Source organism: Gopherus flavomarginatus, chromosome 3 (assembly GCF_025201925.1).
Source record: "Gopherus flavomarginatus isolate rGopFla2 chromosome 3, rGopFla2.mat.asm, whole genome shotgun sequence".
Classification (NCBI taxonomy): Eukaryota; Metazoa; Chordata; order Testudines; family Testudinidae; genus Gopherus; species Gopherus flavomarginatus.
The window spans coordinates 92,221,152-92,241,062 of NC_066619.1; the positions used below are offsets into that span (position 1 = coordinate 92,221,152).

Genomic DNA, 19,911 nt, shown 5'->3' on the forward strand with positions numbered 1-19,911 from the left:
AAAGTTGTTTAAAGGCATCTTAAAATCAACCTGATTGGGGGGGGGGGGGGAAGCTTTACTTCTCTTTGGGGAAAAAATAAAATTTGCATTGGCATTGTGTAATTTTTGAATATTTTTTCAGAATGCTGGAGCAGTGATTGGAAAAGGTGGCAAAAATATTAAGGCACTTCGTACAGACGTGAGTATTTGAGAGTTCGAACTAATTTAACGATTCTTTCAAAACACTGCATTTAAACCTGATTACGTGCATTTCTAGAAATTGAGAAGATCAGTTAGAGACCTCAATAGTCTAGTTACAAGCCATTTGTAATGACTGTTAGAATAGATAACCTCAAGGTTTTTGAGTTTATATTGTAATTAAAACCCAGATTGAGTTATGTTGGAGGAGGTTTGTATTAAACCTCTTTGCATTTTAACAGCATTCCACTAAATTATATACTTCAAGTGAGTTAACATCTTAATTAGAAGTATTGACAGAGCTTAAAACCCTTAATTGCACCATTTCCCATATGTGTGAATCAATTATAGTATTACTGAAAACCATTGCAGGTGGCTGGCTTAACCCAATGATAGATGAATATTTTTTAAACTTCCTTTTTTAAAACTGTCCATCTGTTCTTACTTTAACAGCTTGCACATGAAGCACAAAGACATTAATGTTAAGAAGATTGCATGATTTAAATATGGGTATAGAACAGCACAGAAACATTTTATTCTGTAACTTGGAAGATTTTAAATGATCATGATTTATCTACTATTCACAATTTATAGTGGGTTGACTCTTGTGATTAGACACATGTTCAATATAAATGTTCTATAAAATGTTTATAAAACTTAGCAGCACTTAAAAAGAAATTTCATTAGTTTACACTCTTGTTTTTAACATCAGGTATGGTTTCAGCAGTTTTTCTTTCTTGAAACACTTTGTTAAACACAGTATTTGGTAGTATATCATTTCACAGTTAGATTTGTCTACATTTTTCATTAGATTGTTTAAATTTTAAATATGTAAACTGGACTTGTAAAAATTGTGCTTGAAATTGTTCATAAACAGCAACTAGAATTGAAAATGGTCAAGAATCATATGTGCATTAACTGACTTCTTTGGCAGCTAATGTTTTTATTAAAGGAAAAAACAAATCCAGATATCGTATATAATTATCTGGAATAATAACTTTCCCAGTTTGCCCAGGATTTCAGTAATCTGAATCTCAACAGGTTTTGTGTCTACCCTCATGAGCCAGCCTACTACTGAAACATCGTATGCTAAAAGTAAAAAGTAGTATAGTTAGATCAAGTAACTCATTTTAAGGTCCATAAATGTTAAGCCACAGTCAATGTAGCAATCCGTTATTGTGTTAGTCTTCAGAACAACTTAATCTTGTTTCATTAATTGAGAGTAATGAGTATAGTTTGTATTAAATTAAAATTTATTGCTTTTCCCCCTTTTCCCTCTCCTTGTTTTTTTGGCCATATATCTCCGTTGCCCATGTACTGGATCGACTTGCCCCTGCGTTGCCCATCATGACGTTGGCCCATCCGCCCCTGAACGCCCATGTGAAAACCCTGGTTGGCTATGCCCAAAAATGTGCTCGTTGCCAAACGGGTGCCATACTTGACAACTTCCGATTGAATGCCCATGCCCAATGCCAACATCCACGAACGCCAATGACCAATGCAGTACAATGCCAGTGTTTCAGTCCCAGACAGCAGTGGCCCCGAGCGGTATGTCCCAACAGTTTATGCCTCACTGCCTGATTAGAAAGAGAGAAATGTATTTTATTACCTGCCTTTTATATAATTAAATAGTATCCCCTTATAGACGGTGTATTGTTTATTCAAGTTTTCTGTCTTATTTTCCCCATTAAGTCTTTTTGTCACTGAACTTTTACGTGAGTTGCCCACCCAAACAATCCACTAATTTTATTTCAATGGAAGGAGCACAGCTTCAAGTGTTGCATATTCGCTGCATTGTAAATCAAATTGTTTCAAAATAGTCTCTCGCTCTGTCTTTGTGGCCCACCTTGCTCCCCCAACATTGCCTGTTCATAATTTTTTCTGATGAAATGCTAACTCTCTGGTTCACTTTCCTTCACTTCTCATTTGTGTTGTCTTTTTATTTATTTGTGTTGTCTTCTTTATTTATTTGTGGGGGGGGGGTTGTTTGGTTTTTTTGGTCTTACATTGTGTTTGTTTTCTTGCAGAGCCCCATTAGTAATTTCTAACTGGTCTCATAACCTTACTCCGAATATAATGTTCACCACTTGCATATCCCCACTTTTCCTATGAGAAGGTGTGCCAGTTTTACCAATGTAATAGCAAGGATATCCTGAATTAGTGGTGGTGGGGAACACGAATATTCACTTCGACTTTCAGTTCTGCGTCAGTTTCTTGCCCACTTAATCTGAGCCCTTCCAAAATCCCATTTTCTCTCTTGCTCTGTCTTTTGCTCTGTCTCTTGCTCTCTCTGCCTCTGCAAGACCTAATCTTAAATTTATCATGTGTATATATTGGGCATAAACAAAGATGCATGTGTTGTAAATTCAGTAAACAGGTTTACTTTAAGTGGGGAATACTGTAAATTCTACTCCCTGTAGTAAATTTGTTGTTTGAGTTCTGTGATTATGAATGCAAAACTTACTTCTACTTTTTTTCCCACCTTTTCTTTATTATCTGGCACTTGTGGCCTTTGACAGCATATTGAGTATAAGTGCAGATATTGAAACAATTGGAGAGATTTTGAAGAAAATTATCCCTACCTTAGAAGAGGTATGCCTTTTTCTTCTATTTGCATCTTCAGAAATGTAAAACATCAAATGACAATTCTGTCTGTGTTGTTCTTTAAATTAAGCTGCTTTTAATTGATGGAAGTGTTACAAACTCTTAGTAAGTATCAGTAATTTAAGAGATCAGTTTTTGGATTCAGTTTGACAAATTGCATTCTGTTACAGCAGAAAAAAATCGTTTTAAGGTTTAACATAAGTCAACTGTGATCTACAAAAGTACAAGAATTTGGTACTTCACAGTTACTAAAATGCTTCCAATAATCAGGCAAAAATGGACATTGAGAACTTTCCTTCCTAAACGCTTCATTTTACTTGCTCCGGTTCTGATGTTGCAACATGCTATCTTGACCCCATGCAGTGCTGCATGGTTCTTAAGTGGTTATGTAGTCAAAGCAAATTAAAAAAAAAAATTTCAGCTGTTATTGGCCAGCTGTGGATCTGTTTAGAAATTTGTAAGATCTGAAAGAGTCAGAATAGCACTATGCTAAATATTTATACAAGAAATATTTGTGCTATATTTTGCTGATCTTTTTTTGTGTACAAATTTATGAACTTTTAACACAGTACCAGCACTACAAAGGAAGTGACTTTGACTGCGAGCTAAGGCTGTTGATTCACCAAAGTCTGGCAGGAGGAATTATTGGCGTCAAGGGTGCTAAAATCAAAGAACTCCGAGAGGTATCATCATTTTCCCCTCTGTTATCCAGTTTGGTTTTGTAAGCTATTTACTAGTTTTGTATTTATAAGTGGTTCCAGCATGGCAGGGTGCATTCCTACAAATTGTAAAATTATAGTTGCTTAGAAGATTCTAATATTTTTCACACACTGCTGTTCAGTAACAATTTTTTACCAGTAATACCTAAATCTCTAACTTTTCATATTGGTGTAATGGTTTTTATATACAAAAAATGTTTTTTCTTGTCTGCTGGTTTTAAATTTATATGCTGATAAAACCGATCAATCCGTTTACTTTCATTTTAAACCATTAGTAATTGAGATGCATCATTAGCTCTTCAAGATAGATTGGTATAATTTAATTACTTGAGTTTTTTGTATTGTATAAAATAGTCAAATATTTACTATTTCAGCTATAAAAATACTAAGCTTTTTGATATTTCTGTACCACATTAGACAATGACCTACATTAAAAGTTAAATCTATCCTATCATTAAAATGAATCTTGAGTTACTATAACTGAAAGATGAGAGAGGAAAAAATTTTCTCCTTCAGTTTATGCATTTGACAATGTTGTGTAGAATTGGTTTTAGATATTGGCTGGGGAGCTCAGGAACCAAATGTACCTGAAACAACTAAGAATTTTAATTTACTAGGTTAGGTTGATCATATCTCGTGTGTATGTCTGTACATCTATAAAACAAACATACACTCACACAGAGATATTGTTGGCTTTTTTGTTAGTTTCCTTGATAAGCTATTAAAGTTGTGCTTAAGTACTGCTAGTTGAAATGTTTCTTTTTTTAACAGAACACTCAGACCACCATTAAACTTTTTCAAGAATGCTGTCCTCATTCCACAGACAGAGTGGTGCTTATTGGTGGAAAGCCTGATAGAGTTGTGGAATGCATCAAGATCATCCTGGATCTTATATCAGAGGTAACATGTTTTTAGATTAACTTATTTAAAGATCAGTATTTTGTTTGTAAGGGGCCTAGATGTTTTCAAGAAGGGGCATGACACTTCAGTTTTCAGGGTTCCATTTCTATTCTAGCATATGGAAATTATAACCAAAAGTTACTATTTGGTTATTGATGCCTTGTGTTTAAATAAGTTTCAGGCCAATTCTAGAAAACGTTCTCTTTTTACAATAAAAAAAAATGCAGTATTTCTACAAAAAAATAGTCATTGGTCCCCTTTTCTTGTGTACTGAATGATATAAAGGGAGTCCGGAGTAGAATAAAATCAGAAAAGAATGGGCACAGAAACTGAATTACTCTCTGATCCTTGAGTGGTGTCTCCAGCACAGTTGAACTTCATAGGAAACACATTACGGCTGTTATCTACACCTGAGAGCTTACAGCAGTGCAGCATTGCAATTCAGGTGCACCGCTGTAAGAGCTCTCCTGTAGCGGCTCTGTGGCAACGGAAGAGATCTCCTCTGTTGGCATAATTAATCCACCCTCAGTAATCAGTGGAAGGAGCTCTCTGTTGACATGACAGTATGCACACTTGTGCTTATGCCAGCATCATTTGTTTTTCAGTGGGGTGGAATATTCACACCCCTGAGCGACATAGTTTTTCTGACATAAGTGGGAGTGTAGACATTGCCTAATAGGGAAGTTCATGCTCGTACTACCTCTTCTGTTCCTGTTCTGTGGCTAAAGTGAGGACATGCCAGGGTTGCTAGATGTACTTTTCGCAAGCATGATACGTATCAAAGTGTACGGGGATAATTTTCCAACTCTTTTTAAATTGGTGATTTAAAGTATTGTTTTATACTTTCGTGTATTATATTGAGGTATATTAATTTTAACAGTCAAATGTGAAATGTCTTTACTTTTGAATTAGTCTCCAATCAAAGGACGGGCACAGCCATATGATCCCAATTTCTATGATGAAACATATGACTATGGTGGCTTCACAATGATGTTTGATGATAGAAGGGGACGTCCTGTAGGATTTCCAATGCGTGGAAGGGGAGGCTTTGATCGAATGCCTCCTGGTCGTGGTGGGCGTCCCATGCCTCCATCAAGAAGAGATTATGATGACATGAGCCCTCGCAGAGGACCCCCTCCTCCTCCTCCAGGTCGTGGTGGCAGAGGTGGTAGCAGAGCACGTAATCTTCCTCTTCCTCCTCCTCCACCTCCTCGTGGCGGGTGAGTTGCTGTGCAAAGATATACAAAATTATTCCAAAGGGTAGAAATTGTTGTTTTCTATTTGTGCTTCCTGTGTTCATTGTAGATTATCAAATTGAGTTAATAATTTTGAACTAAAATGTGACCTTACATAAGTGAAAATACTTAAGTTACAAACCAGTTCTGGGGTTTTTTTCTTCATTGTAGAGATCTTATGTCTTATGACCGGAGGGGCAGACCTGGAGACCGTTATGATGGAATGGTAAGGATTTTCATTTATGTTGTCATTTACCATGTGTTCACCAAAAAACCTATTTTGTTTGTTTGCTTTCAAGAATTGCCTCTTCAGATAACAACTGCTCTAGGATATGTGTTTTTGTTTCTCAAAGTTCTAGAAAGCAGGGACCCATCAGAACAGTGCAAAAGGAACACTTCACAGCCCCTTCATGGAAAGGGACGTTTAGGACTGAAGCTAAGAGGGGCATACACCCCTGCCTCAGCCAGCTTGTTCTCCTGCTATTGTCAGCTGTGGTGCTCTTATCAGTTTCAGGGCTTGGCTACACTTTCAAATAAGAGCACATTAAAGCAACCCCAGACATCCTAACTCTTCTTCCCCCCCGCTCCCCAACACCCTGTCACGCCACACCACACACCCCCCAATCACCCCCACACACCCATTTGAAAGGCATGTTGCAGCCACTTGCACGCTGGGATAGCCACCACAATGCACTGCTCTTTGTGGCTTTGCAAGAGCTGCTAATGTGGCCACACCAGTGCTTTGCAGCTGACTATAAACACAGGGCAGCAATTTTCCTGCTGCGATCTCCAAAGGCTGGCTTAATTCGCAGCGCTCTACATCTGCAAGTGTAGCCATGTCCTAAAGTCTCCACTAACTCACCTTTTTGTCCTATCACCACATGGGTGCTACTAGACCACTTTATCTTGAATCTGTGTTAACTGCCCACGCTAAACCATATGTTAGATATTGTAGATAGCTGAGAAACTGTTAGGCCATGTCTACGCTGGCAAGCTTATGGCAGTGCAGCTGCATGATTACTCATGCAGCCACTATGCTGACTCGTCAACATAAACCCGCCTAAATGAACAGTAGTGGCTGTGTCGGCCAGAGAAGTTCTCTTGCCCTCAGTGTTGTGCACATCTTCCCTAAAAGTGCTCCTCACAGAAAAGTATCTAAGATGTTAAGATCTAAAGCTATTGGATCTTTGTGGCTTCATGTATTCTGAAGCTTCTGGGACTTATTCATCATGGCTTCAGAAAAAGTGATGTAGTGGTACCCTAACTTAAGGTTGGGGCCATCATCTGAGAGGTGCCATTGGTCCAAGAATGATTTTGCGTTAAAAGGCAAGCCAAATATGAGCATTCAGATGGTTTGCTGCTCTCTCTTTTAGTGTGGTTGGATCCTGCTGCAGGTATTGCACATTTGGCCCCCCAGTGCAAGTCTCAGATGTCAGTTTCCATTTTTCTGCAGATTGTCACCTGCCTCCAGTTATCTTGAATATCTTATCACTCATGTTCTTCACTTGATTTTTTTTTTCCTCTGGATTGAGAGTTCAGGTAAATTCCAGAGGTACCTGGATTTCAACTCAATCTGTACTCCAATCAGAAATTTTAAATTTGATGTTTCATGATGGCTTTTCCATACCTTCTGTCTCTAAATATACCCACAAACATCTAGTTCAACGTTTCTCAAATGCGACCACAGCCTCCTGGGCAGTGATTTGAGGGAGCAGGGGACAAAGTGGCCTCTCCCCAGGGCCCTACCTCCCTCTGACGGGAGACAATCTGGAGGAGTTAGTGAGTTCCCCACCTTCCTGGGAGTGGTGGGGTTAGGCTTCAGTCCTGGGGTGGCAGATGGCAGGATTAAGCCACGGGGCTTCGGGCTGTGTCCCCAGGCCTTGTCCCTTGTGTATGGGGCTCTGTTCCCTGGCTGCGTGGTGGCGGGCTCTGTCCCCGAGCTTGTCCCCACCCCCCTATCACCTCTGGCTCGTGCTGCCTCCCCGTTGCCCATAGCACCCACTGCCTCTGAACCCAACTCCACATCCAGGGCTTAATTTGGCCCCAGCCTTACTGGGGCTGAGGTAAGTCTGCTGTGAAAAGTGATACTAACAAACATACAAATACTTTTCATAGCAGACTTACTTATAGCTAGCAAGTCTAAAAAAACCCCAAACCAGCAACCCAAAAAAGCAAAAGAAACAACAAGAAAAAAGGCAAGACTGTTCAAAGTACCTTATTTATGTATTTGTTCTGTTTTGGTCCAGTAAAGAATAGAGAGAACAACAAAAAACCCTACATAGATAGATTACTATGATTTGGACATGTATATGGAATGGGTTACCTAGGGAGGTGGTAGAGTCTCCTTCCTTAGAGGTTTTTAAGGTCAGGCTTGACAAAGCCCTGGCTGGGATGATTCAGTTGGGAATTGGTCCTGCTTTGAGCAGGGGGTTGGACTAGATGGCCTCCTGAGGTCCCTTCCAACCCTGATATTCTGTGATGTATATGTGCATATTTAATTGTTTTTTTCTAAAGTTTAATTAAGTATTTTAGGAGAAATTGTCATCGGCCACCAGCAAGAAATGTGTTGTGAGAACCCCTCATCTAGATTCTTGTTTACATCAGGAAAAATTAGATGTGTGATTTTTACCACTGATTTTGAATTGTGCTAGGAAGTATGTGCTCTCACAGCCATTTTCCATGAACTTCTCTTGTTCTTCATAGTTTGTCGTTCTTCTTCATAGTTTGTCGGATTTTGTCAATACAGCCCATTTGTTTCATGGTCACAAGGAGCCTGATGAACGCTAGGGGACAAGTGAAGTCCATAGAGAGATTCCTAGTCTGTCTGTCCCAACAAAAGTTAAGATCTTTTCTATAAGATATTCATCTTTCTTGTCTAGAGAGTGAGGATCGAAGAGTTCACTGAGATGCCTGGGGTATTTTCTCTCTCGACTGCTAGAAACTCTGATATCAGTTCTTTCCCTTGTTAGATCATCTTTTCTTGTATTAAGATTAGAATTGACCTGTTCAAAGTTATCTGATCACTGGATTAGTGATTATAAGGCAAGATTGAGCATAAACTGTTAGTCTTGGGTGGGTTTTTTCATTGCTTCAACATTAGATGGTGATGACCTTGAGGGTAGTTTTAAGGCTTCTTGATCAGGATTTCAGAAAATCTGGAGTTGGAAGTGTCTTTAACTCAAGAAAAGACTTAAATGTACAGTCTGTTTTGGAATCTTCTCAGAACAATTCTGTCTTTTCTTTTTAGTGACAGATTATTGAAATCTCTGTCTTTGGTTCACCCCTGCATCCATAACGCTTGTGGTGAAGAATCTGAATAATCTGCATCAAATCTTCTAACGTGGCTTTTGCATATTCCCTTTTCTGTCCCATTCCTGGTTCTCTTTTCTCCATGTCTGCAGAAAAATCTGGAGCAAAGGAAATTAGGAAGAAAGGCTTAGTCTTTGGCTATAAGGCATTAAATTTTGCTATTTTTCAGGTCATTGTTTTCTTACAAATTTTCTCTCAGGCATAATTATATCTGTAATATCTTCTGTTTGATTTTTAAGAAAGCTAAAGATCTTTTTGCAAAATTTCAGTGCATATTCTTTAACAGCATTAAGTGATGATAACTGCAAAGGCTGTGGTTACCTGTTAAATCTGCATAGACATGCACGGGTTGAGTCTACAGGTCTCCTAGCTGGTATGAAAATATGTCCATTAAAGGTTGGACCCATTTACTAAAACAAAACTACACTAATGGCCTAGCTGTTCAGGCTGTTAGTCTTGATTCAGAAAGAAACATTCACAGTAGTCATCCACTGTCACAATAAATTTCAGGTTTCCTCCTCTTAAGACTTGTTGTGGGGATGTGGAAAGTGTATATCAAGGCTCATTTTGGGCCTTGGAGATGAATCCCTGAGTTAACACTGATCTAAGGTATTGTTCTCTACTCTGTTGGCTCAGTCTGGAACCTCAGAGAAGGCAGTAAGTTTAACTAGACATGCCTTTTTCTTCTCTCTGTAGCTCTTCCATGTAACATAAAGTTGAGCATACTGATCTGTGATGTTAGAGTTCAAGAAAGCTATGTGATCCAGTTGCACTCCATCCTTAGCCAACTCTTCGAGACCTCACAACCTGCTATGGCAGGAAGTTACTGTCCTTAAGTAACAGGGAAGTAGAAATTTCCCAGAAGTATTGAAGGGAAGAGTTTCCTCTTGTAATCATGAAAGAGTTTTCTACTCTATCCTGCATCTTCAGAAACTGAACTAATCAACAGATGCAAATACCAGATGATATTGTCTTCCATTTGACAACCTCCAATCTCATGTTCTCAAGACTGGTTTTCATATTTTGATCTGTCTGAAAAGACTTCTGGAGTGATGTGTTTTTATTTGGATGATTGATGGAAGCACAATCTCTTCAAAATATTCTCTTCACATAGTAATGTTTTTTATTATGGACTCAAACATGGAATAAGCCTAGAAAGTCCACTTTGTCCAATTCAAGCCAACTTTTATTGGGTGTCCTTTGATTGTTTGGTGACGTAAGAGTTGCTCTCAAAACAAGTCTAAAAACTACAGAAATCAGCTCACTTCTTTCCGTTCCCTCAGATTACAAGATTAATTAACTTTTATGATCACGTATACTCTGCCTAGAACTACTGCTTCCCCAAAACAGATTGAATCCATTTGCTGTTCTCAGGGCCAGCAAAAATTCTAATGTCCCAGCAACCTCAGCTGTACATGTGTGTTTGGGAAGTATGGTTGTATGTGAAATATAAAGATGCTGCTCTTGATTGGAGGCAGAGCCTGTAGGAGTTAGTGATACATAAAACGTAAGATCTTCCCAGCTGCATTTTCTCAACAGGAAAGGACAAAATTCTCTGGCAGATATCTGAGTCTCAGCAGAACCAATATGAATATAGTCCCTGAAGGACTCTGGTAAAGGCCCTCTTCAGAAAGTAGGATCATGTTTATATAAATCTACTGACTCAAAAGACAGCACAACGTTATTCTAATAAGATAGGAAAAGATACAACATTCAGATGCCATGTGGCTGGATGGAAGTGAAGCACACAGGAGTGCTTGTTTTTCTCTGCCACTTTTTTCCTGTTACAAGCATGCGTGATATTATTCTCTTATCCCCAATTTGTACTCAGCACTTTCGGTGTCAACATTTCCTACAGTAGTCCCAGCTCTCTTTTTTTAGAACTATTGGATTTTCTATCCAGACTGAAGGTAAATCGATTTGGTAGTTCGAGTCATAACCGAACCTAAAAAGATCTCAAAAATAAAAAGAGGTTTTTTTTAATTTTTGGTTCTCCTCACTTAAAATCCGTTAAATTGGAATATTCAAGTCTATTTTCTCAGTTAAGAGCTATAACTATATATTGCTAGTTGTGCAAGCCGTTCTGTTTAAGAAATTTCTTCACAAGGAAGACTATAAAGGACTGATTTGTGCTGTCTCTAGTTACAGAACCACTGTAGACATTGGATTTGAATCTAGTCCAGGCTAAATAGAGTTGCCTTCAAGCCTATAGAAACAGACTGGCTTTTAAAAATCTGTTTAATGTAATCTGGGACTGCAAACACTTACATGCTAATGACTATTGTGACTGAATGGTGTCACTACAGGATGGAATTAATATTAGCCCCTCCCACCAGTACACCAGATTTTCTTAGAGACCACCCCCAAATGTCCACCTGCTATAGCTGATGAGTAGACCTGGTGCAACAGGTAATTTTTCTCTCCCCCCACACCCCATTACTGAACATTTCTCTTTCAGCAGAGCAAATACCCACTTTCAGAATGATCACAGCCCTCTGTTGTTCTCAGTGTGGATGAAGTCAAGCTGCCCTAGGGGAAGATGGTGGCCCGTGACTGCCAGTGTAGGGCACCACCAATCCCATTGGGAGTAATGGGGAATGGTGGTCATTTTCAAATAAATCATTTTGTTGATGGCAGCTTGACTTCCAGTGGGTTTAATCAACACCAGATTTTTTTATTTCATTTGAGTGAGTTAATTGCCAACTAAGTCAAGTTTAACATATTAAATATTAGCGTAGTCTCTCTCTGGATATTGATTCCATGCTACAGATGTTTAGTCTTTGCCCTAAAACACAGGGCAACAAGCAGTTTCTTGTGGAAAATTATTGGTGAGGCTTTGCTGAAAGAGGAATTTTTCAAGTTGAAAAATAATGACAAAACTGTACTATTATTCCTTTTAAAAAAATTTTTTTTATTTATTTTTAACTTTTGAGTACTAAGCATATTAAAGAATCCTTTAACCGAAACTAATTAAAGAGTTTATTTCCGGCATTTTAGGAAGTTTATTGTGTGCCCGAAGAGTGATATAATTTCAGGAAGGATGTGCTGTGAGGATGTAACACAGTGGTATTAGCCCTGCTTTAAGTACTCGGACTTAGCTGTGGAACCACAAGCAGCACTTGTGTGTAAAACACAACTCAGAGATAACTGAGTCTTTTGACAATAGATGTTTTATGTGAATCTCAGGGTCAGGAACATAGTCCATAAGTGGGGAGAAGGGAGAGTAGGTTGCACCTTCAGCACAAGTGAAACAATTCTGAGTGGGGACGTCTTCCATTGTTTGCAGTGTTGTGGCCATGTTGGTCCAGGATAATGGAGAGACAAGGTGGGTGAGATAATAATACCTTTAACTTGATCATCTTTTGATGGTGAAAGAGCAGGTCCTGAAGAACTCTGTGTAAGATCTAAAGCTTGTCTCTTTCACCATCAGAAGCTGGCCCAATAAAATATTACCTCTCCTAGCTTGTCTTCATGAGTAGGGATACTAAAGTAAGGAGGAAGTACAGTTCCCGCTCTGCAAAAAGGAGAGAGCGCTTTAGCTTCCCACTCTTCATTATTCTTCACTCACTATTGAAATGAGGGTTCATCAGGCGGAAGAATCCGAAGTAAAAGCATGAGGATTTGGTGCTTGGGGGTAACTTCTGCCAATAGGTGGTAAAGGTAACTCAGAGTACCCTATTTGTCTTTTGCGTCCTTAACAGGAAAATCTCTGTCCCATCCAAAGGGGCAGAGAATAAGTAATGATGAACCATTTCAAGCTCCCCCCCTCCAAAAATAAAAGGGAGAGCGCCCTGCCACTGGCCAGAATCTAGAGGAAACCGAGTGACCCCTTTGGTTCCTTCTCCCTTTTCAGTACTCTGTACTAGGGCAGGTGGTTGGGAGCACAAGGGTATTCCCATACACATCTCCACCGTGTGTGTGGGTGTGTGTACACGCACACCTTTGTTGGGTTAGATATAGGTCTGCTTGAGGACATGGACTCAGCTACATTTCTCTTGTCCCCATTCTCTCCCTTTACCATGTCCTGTCTCGCAAGATGATGCAATGTCATGTGGATGCCTGTGATGACATACAACCACCAGAATTGGTGAGTGAGCTCCTTCTTTCCTTTTTATTTTAGTCTGCTATTATCACTGCTTCTGAGGGAGTGCCTTTTTAGCCGGTTAAGGATGTCCTCTTAAGACAATGAGAAGGACATTGGGCAGTTCTTCAGTTTAGGTATAGCCCATGACAGGCTTGTGTAGTACACCTCTACCTCGATATAACGCTGTCCTCAGGAGCCAAAAAATCTTAACATTATATCCAAATTTGTGTTGTATCAGGTCATGTTATATCGAGGTAGAGGTGTACTGTGAAGTTATAAAAACCTGCCATTTAGCTCTTTCACTACAGATTCAAGAAGGTATATTCTTCATTTGGCATTCCTGTTTCTTGAGAGCAAGTGCTGCAGTTGCTGGGCTTTCTTTTGGGAATTGTACTACCAATTAATATCCTAGAGTGCAAATGTGCAGAAGCTTTGTCAAAGGAGATAATGGTAAAGAGACTCTATCTATTGTTGTTTCAGTATCTTGCCTCTTTAGATCCGTTCTCCCCTTTTGCCCCTCTTTTTAGTCCTAACATTTGATCCATGAGGTGCTATTACTCTAGCACATCACTTGCTGCATTGCAGAAATGTCCCTTATAACAGCACTGTTTGTGCTTATATCCCACTGTGTATGAGGCAATGTACTCTTAACTCGTTAATGGTAAGAAGCTAAATATTTTTATTGGGTTTCATTCTAAATTTTAATTAACCCAGTTTTAACATTTTCATATTACATACACTTATCGATAAGCTTCTTTATCAGGTATGCATTGTTTGATCTATAGCCTTTGCACTATTAGAGTGTACAGGATAAAATATAAAATCATAGCCAGTGTACAGGGCTTCATTCAAAGCTTTCATTCTCCACTCTTTTTGTGTTCCACTGTAAGTTCTATTATGCTGCATTGATAACTCTATTGCTAAGTAACATGATTACACCATATTCATTGCTTAGGAACAGATGATTAACTGAACACTTGGTTCTAAATAGCTTCCTTTTGACATAGTTCTCAAAAAGGACCAGAGGTAGCAGGTAAATGCGAGATTATTTTAAGGAGCAACTCAATTAGAAATTCTGCAAACCAATAACAATTCTGCATATTCCCATATTTCTGACTAATTTACTGAATTATCATTTGAATTTTAATAAGTATCCAAATCTATTTAGTTTTACACGTGATAAATTAGAGGAGTCAGTTAAAATATGTTTAATCAGGAAGATTGGATAATTAAGTGCATAAGGTGAAGAAGCACTGTAGACATCAGGTGAACTGCCATGGGAGTAGTGACAGGTTTCTGCACAGATTGTGCTCTGATTCTTTTTAACACTCTTCTATCCTAGACTGGTGTGGGGGCAGGATGTTATATTGGGCTATGTACTGGGGCTAATCTTAAAGCACTGCCTTACAATTGCCACTTGATTTTTGCCTAGACCAGTGGTTTTCATGTGCAGTTCTCTATGGGTTATGTGGGCTGCATGGAGTCACATGGGTTACAACTAAATGCCAGTTGGGCTGCAAGCAGCCCACAGGCTGCAGGTTGAGAACCGTTGGCCTAGACCTAGGCAGAGTGAGAGGAGGGCTGATGTGATCCGCAGATTCAATAACAGTCACGTATGGGCTCAAAAAAAAAATTGGGGGGAACATGAGCTGTCGTCATACCAAGTAGTTTAGGTGGCTTTGAAATGCTGAGCTTTTCATTTCTAAGTCATAAGTTCTGGTCTTGGATCAGTAGGTCACTACTGTGAGATGTCCAGTTGGTTGCATATCTAAATATCATTATTAATTCACATTCTTTTGTTAACTTACATATTCAGATCCTTGTTATCATTGCTATCTCACTACTAGATGTATCTTCCAGAGTAGGGCTGAGATACATGGGCTGGAAAAATTGTGCAGAGCTTTCTGTATATGCTTCTGTGGCACTGTGTTTTTCTTTGCACAAAATGGGGTTAGTCTTCAGATGGTATGTCTACACAGCAAAGGAAAAAAACCACGGCTGACCCAGGCCAGCTGACTTGAGCTTGTGCTGTGCAGCTGTTTCATTGTTCTGTAGGCTTCTAGGCTTGGGCTGGAGCCTGGAAGTCTACAGAACAACGAAACAGCCGCACAGCCTGAGTCCGAGTCAGCTGGCATGGGCCAGCAATAGGTTTTCTTTGCTATGTAGATATACCCATAGTTAACAATTCAGCACCTTTAATGAGCGCTAAGTACATTTGCTACGAAAGTTTGTCTCATCTAAATGTTTGATTCATTACATAACACTGAGCCTTTTTCTTTTTTCCTATAGTTTGAGGGTGGGTCTGGATATGGTAAGTTCATATTCATAGAATTTTATGCATAGCTTATTGTTTGGTATTATAAGGACTTGATGCATACGTTTAAATCAGACTATTCTTATGCAGGGGGTCGTGGATCATACGGTGATCTCGGTGGACCCATCATCACAACACAAGTAACGATTCCCAAAGATGTAAGTATTTTATTCTTTTGTAATTTTGTAATAACTCTCTAAAACATATTCCCCAGACTATACAAATGAATCAAAAATATTTCAGATGCTTACCTTTTTCTTTCTAAACTGTACACATTTTTCCAAACTACCACTCTTCACTTATTGGATGTTCATTTTGTCCCTTCATTTTATAAAAATAATTAATAGTAAAATTTAGTATTTTACTGATCTTGAGTAATGAAAATAGACTAGTCAGCTTGATTTTTTTTTTTTTTTTTTTTTTTTTTGCTTAGTCAGTTTGACTGTTTCTCTCACATGCTGAGAACAAATGGTGGCCGCAAGGGAGCGGTTTCCATTGGCAGTCTTAAAAATCACAGAAACTACTGAGAGTAATACCTTGAATTTTGTAATTGCTTTTACAGAGAAATGTCATATTAAAATGTGACTGACTGACTTTTTTTCTAGTTGGCTGGATCTATTATTGGGAAAGGAGGTCAGAGGATCAAACAAATACGTCATGAATCAGGGGCTTCGATCAAAATTGATGAACCTTTAGAAGGCTCAGAAGACCGGATAATAACTATTACAGGCACACAGGATCAGATACAGAATGCACAGTATTTACTGCAGAACAGGCAAGTTGAAGTTTTAATGTTGCACTCCCACTAAATTCTAAAGCTCTTCTTCTCTATTTATATGATGTCGCTTTTAGAAGGCAGGGTTTTAAAAATATCTATATTAGGACCTGACTTCTACACTTGGTAGTTTTGCCTTTATTCTCCTTTTGTTCTCCATTCTTACTAAAATGAAGACACCCTCAAAACTAATCTTGCTGGAAGACGCCTTAACCAAGCAGTCCTCTCATTTCTCTGGTGAAAACTGCTGCAAAAACTACTTCTAATAAATTATATAGAGCCTGTAGAAAATATAGAAGATTTCAGTGGATGTTGGTCTAGTTCTGTGTGGAAGACTAGTGATTTTGTTGTTTTTAGATAACTAAATCGACAACAAATCGCAGTCTGCCATATGGCACAGGCCATGCCTCTACAGGACAAGTTGAAAACGATTGGTGCTGTTAATGCAGCATTTCACACCTTACTGGCATTACCTTGTCTTTTCTGCCAAGTATTAACAGCTTTAGGTTTAATGTGCTTAATTCTTCTGTATTAACATGTTGGCTAACTAGAAAATATTTTGTGATAATTGACTTGAATGTTGGACTTTAGAGTACTAATGCTTAAATGTGAATTAAACCTTTAGTCTTTAAAAATATGCAAGTGTTTTGAGAACTTGTTATTTTGAATTTTTTTTTAAAATGTGTGTAAAAATTGATGCAAAATGTATGTTCAACCATTCTAATACATGCTTTTTTTTCTTTTTCTTTTATAGTGTGAAGCAGTATGCAGATGTTGAAGGATTCTAATGCAAGATATTTTTTCTTTTTTATAGTGTGAAGCAGTATTCTGGAAAGTTTTTCTAAGACTAGTGAAGAACTGAAGGAGTCCTGCATCTTTTTTTTTTTATCTGCTTCTGTTTAAAAAGCCAACATTCCTCTGCTTCATAGGTGTTCTGCATTTGAGGTGTAGTGAAAGCTTTGCTGTCCACCAGATGTAATGTTTTAGTTCCTTACAAATATAGGGGGGGAAACGGGGTGGCGCGTGAGACTAACATTGGAATTTTGAAGCAGCAGCAGAGAGAGTGGTTTTTATTTTTGTTAGTTGGTGGTTATCTGTAATGTTTTTCTGTAACTATTGTGAACACCCTGTTTTATGTACACTGTATTTTTTTTTGAAGGGGGAGAATATTAGTAGTCCACATGTTCCTGACATCCATTCAGAGCAGTGTGCAGAATGTAATGCTCTTTTGTAAGAAATGTTTTATGATTTTTAAAATAAATTTAGTGAATCTATACTTGGTTGTCATTTTTTTAGATATTCATGAAGGTAATATCTAAAGTCGATGCTCTTTTTTGCCTCCCCCTTCCCCCCCCCCCCCGCAAGAAATTGTAATTGAAAATTGCTGTTAAGTTCTTCTGCTTCTGATATAGACGTGTTTTGGCAAATTAAAGTATATTGGTGAAAATACCATGATTCAAAGCTTTGCTGCTTGGGAATAAATTGCAACATATGCAAAAGTTGGGTTGGGTTTGGGTTTGTTGCAAGTGTTTGCCCCTATTTACCTGATTTGCAGCACATTTGTCTATATTACTGACTGTATGTGAATAAAATCTTTAAAACCTTGTGATATCCGAGTTACAATGGTAGGTTCCAGCTGAAGTCTGGTCATTGACAGCCTTGCTGTATCAAATAACACTGTTATAGAGATGAAAGACGGTGTACCTCTAATAAATACCTTTTGATTGTTTTCACATCTTTCAATTGTATGAGGTAGACATTTTTAAATGGCAATTTGATAGATACTCTGTAACTTGTACAAATATCCTGGTTTTTCATTGTATACAGGCTTATATGAAACACTTGTATTGTTTCCCTGTTGAATGTTGGATTATGTAGGAAACAGTTGTGAGAAATTCAAAAAATGATAAAAGTACCTCTGGATATCTCATGTACCTTGGCATTTGTATTGATAGTTTACAAGTTTTAATTTCACTTCCTAAATAAAAATAAATTGAAAAAATGCACCCACCTTACACTCAGCTAGATCTGATCAATCCAGTTTCTGTGGATCCTTGTTTTGATTACTGGGACATTTCACTTCCACCACCATCCCAAGCAGCTATTGACAACACTGATACAGCAGAGGTGTAGATGTTCTTACACATTGCTCTAGAATAAGTAAGATCTAGTAAAGCTATTTTTATAGAGGAAACAAAATTGTCAGTTCATTAAAATCTATATAAAGCATCAATAGTTAGAAAGTTGCGAGGTATGTAAGTTAAAATAGCTGCTTCTTAAAACTAATGCATTATAGTTGAAAAGTTTGGATATGAAAGGTTAAAATGCACATAAGACTATTTGAAGGCTAGCAAAAGTAAGTTGGCTGTACTGTAGGGTCAATTTCAACAGTTGTAAGAATAACAAATTCCATCCATTTCCTGTTTCAAAACCTAGGGCTATTTGCTTTCAGAGGGAGTTTCTCCTGGCATGCTGATGGTATCCATGTATCTTCTACCATTTATTTGTATGAAAGTGTATTTAAACTAACTACCACAATCTAGGTATTTTGAGCCTCTTCTCGTTTTTCCTATAACCTTTTGTTCTGATGTTGAGCTGCTATACTTTTTGTGATGGAGAGGTAAAGTATTTTAATCAGCTGTAGGGGAAGCTCAAGTGATCAGAGGTTTACTTAACCTTTGTCCCACTTAAGAATCAGTGTTTAGGCCATACCAAGCCAGTGCAAATATGTTAAGCCATGCAGAATGTAAAGTTCATTATGAAACTCTTATATTTTAAATTCCACAGTTAGCAAGCTTTCTCTAGGCCAATGTTTAGTGGCACATGTTTTTCCATATAAACTGAATTAAATCTAGACCTCTAGCAACGGTACAAATGAAGCCAGTTGTCTAATCTAGCCTCTTAAATTATTGTGCGGTCTCCATTCATTTATTTTCATTTGAGTGGGTTATCAGTGTTGGGGAAAGGAACACTGCAAAAATGAATCCCTCCATTTGAGAGTGGTGCTGTTTATATTGCTTTCCTGTACTTGCAAGAGAAATACCTACTGACGTAAGTATCTCTGCCTAACTCAGTGCTTTGGGTCTGTGTTAATGCTGCAAGTATTATTCCACTGAATAGAAGATAGGGGGTTGCTAGTATTTTCTGTGCATGAAATGGCAGTAGTGTCCAACTGTATTTTATAAAAAGTGGACTATTTTAGCGTGACTGTAAGGACCATTTCATAATTCAGTGTAAATAAGCCTAAACTGGTGTTAGAATAGTTAGCTTTTGAGGGCAGATGGGACAGTTTTCAGCTAGACCAGTGCTTCTCAAGCTGGGTCAGGACCCCAAAGTGAGTTGTGACCCCATTTTACTGGGGTTGCCAGGGCCAGTATTAGACTTGCTGGGACCCAAGCACGAAGCTAAACCCTGCACTCTACCTGCTCTTCTGTCCACCTGACCCGTAACTTTATTGTCTGAAAGGGGTCAGGAAGCAATGAACTTTGAGAACTTCTGGGCTAGAGTGACTTGCATATTGCTGGTCACAGAATCTCACCCATCTTTTCTGTAATAGACCCGTAACATCTGGCTAAGTTACTGAAATCCTCAAATTATGATGTAAAGGCTTTGAGTTACAGTGCATAGTGTCATGTCTTTCTGACAACTGGAGGCTAACAAACGACTTCTATGGGGGAACATGACATGGTATTTTGTTCACGGTCCTTAAGCTTTTTGTAGGTGTGTAACACTTCAAAATAAAGCATGGTGCTTTCTCTGTTCAGATCACTGTGCAAGCAACTCATTTATCCGTG

The 19,911-nt window shown here is 38.4% G+C and overlaps 1 protein-coding gene across 5 annotated transcripts in view; it reads left to right on the forward strand.

The window, feature by feature from the left end:
• HNRNPK (heterogeneous nuclear ribonucleoprotein K) overlaps positions 1 to 18,123 on the forward strand; it is a 23,936-nt gene extending 5,813 nt beyond the window's left edge. For 4 of the 5 annotated variants that reach the window (XM_050945896.1, XM_050945898.1, XM_050945897.1 and 1 more), the window contains 12 exons: positions 122 to 178; positions 1,682 to 1,725; positions 2,697 to 2,769; positions 3,351 to 3,464; positions 4,272 to 4,400; positions 5,313 to 5,620; positions 5,807 to 5,861; positions 12,981 to 13,031; positions 15,318 to 15,339; positions 15,418 to 15,500; positions 15,948 to 16,117; positions 16,872 to 18,123. In XM_050945896.1, coding sequence (XP_050801853.1) covers positions 122 to 178; positions 1,682 to 1,725; positions 2,697 to 2,769; positions 3,351 to 3,464; positions 4,272 to 4,400; positions 5,313 to 5,620; positions 5,807 to 5,861; positions 12,981 to 13,031; positions 15,318 to 15,339; positions 15,418 to 15,500; positions 15,948 to 16,117; positions 16,872 to 16,905 — 1,140 coding nt within the window. In that variant the 3' untranslated portion in view covers positions 16,906 to 18,123. The remainder of the gene's footprint in view (positions 1 to 121; positions 179 to 1,681; positions 1,726 to 2,696; positions 2,770 to 3,350; positions 3,465 to 4,271; positions 4,401 to 5,312; positions 5,621 to 5,806; positions 5,862 to 12,980; positions 13,032 to 15,317; positions 15,340 to 15,417; positions 15,501 to 15,947; positions 16,118 to 16,871) is intronic. The other variant, XM_050945900.1, reaches the window with a different exon arrangement.
• Positions 18,124 to 19,911: the final 1,788 nt, after the last annotated feature.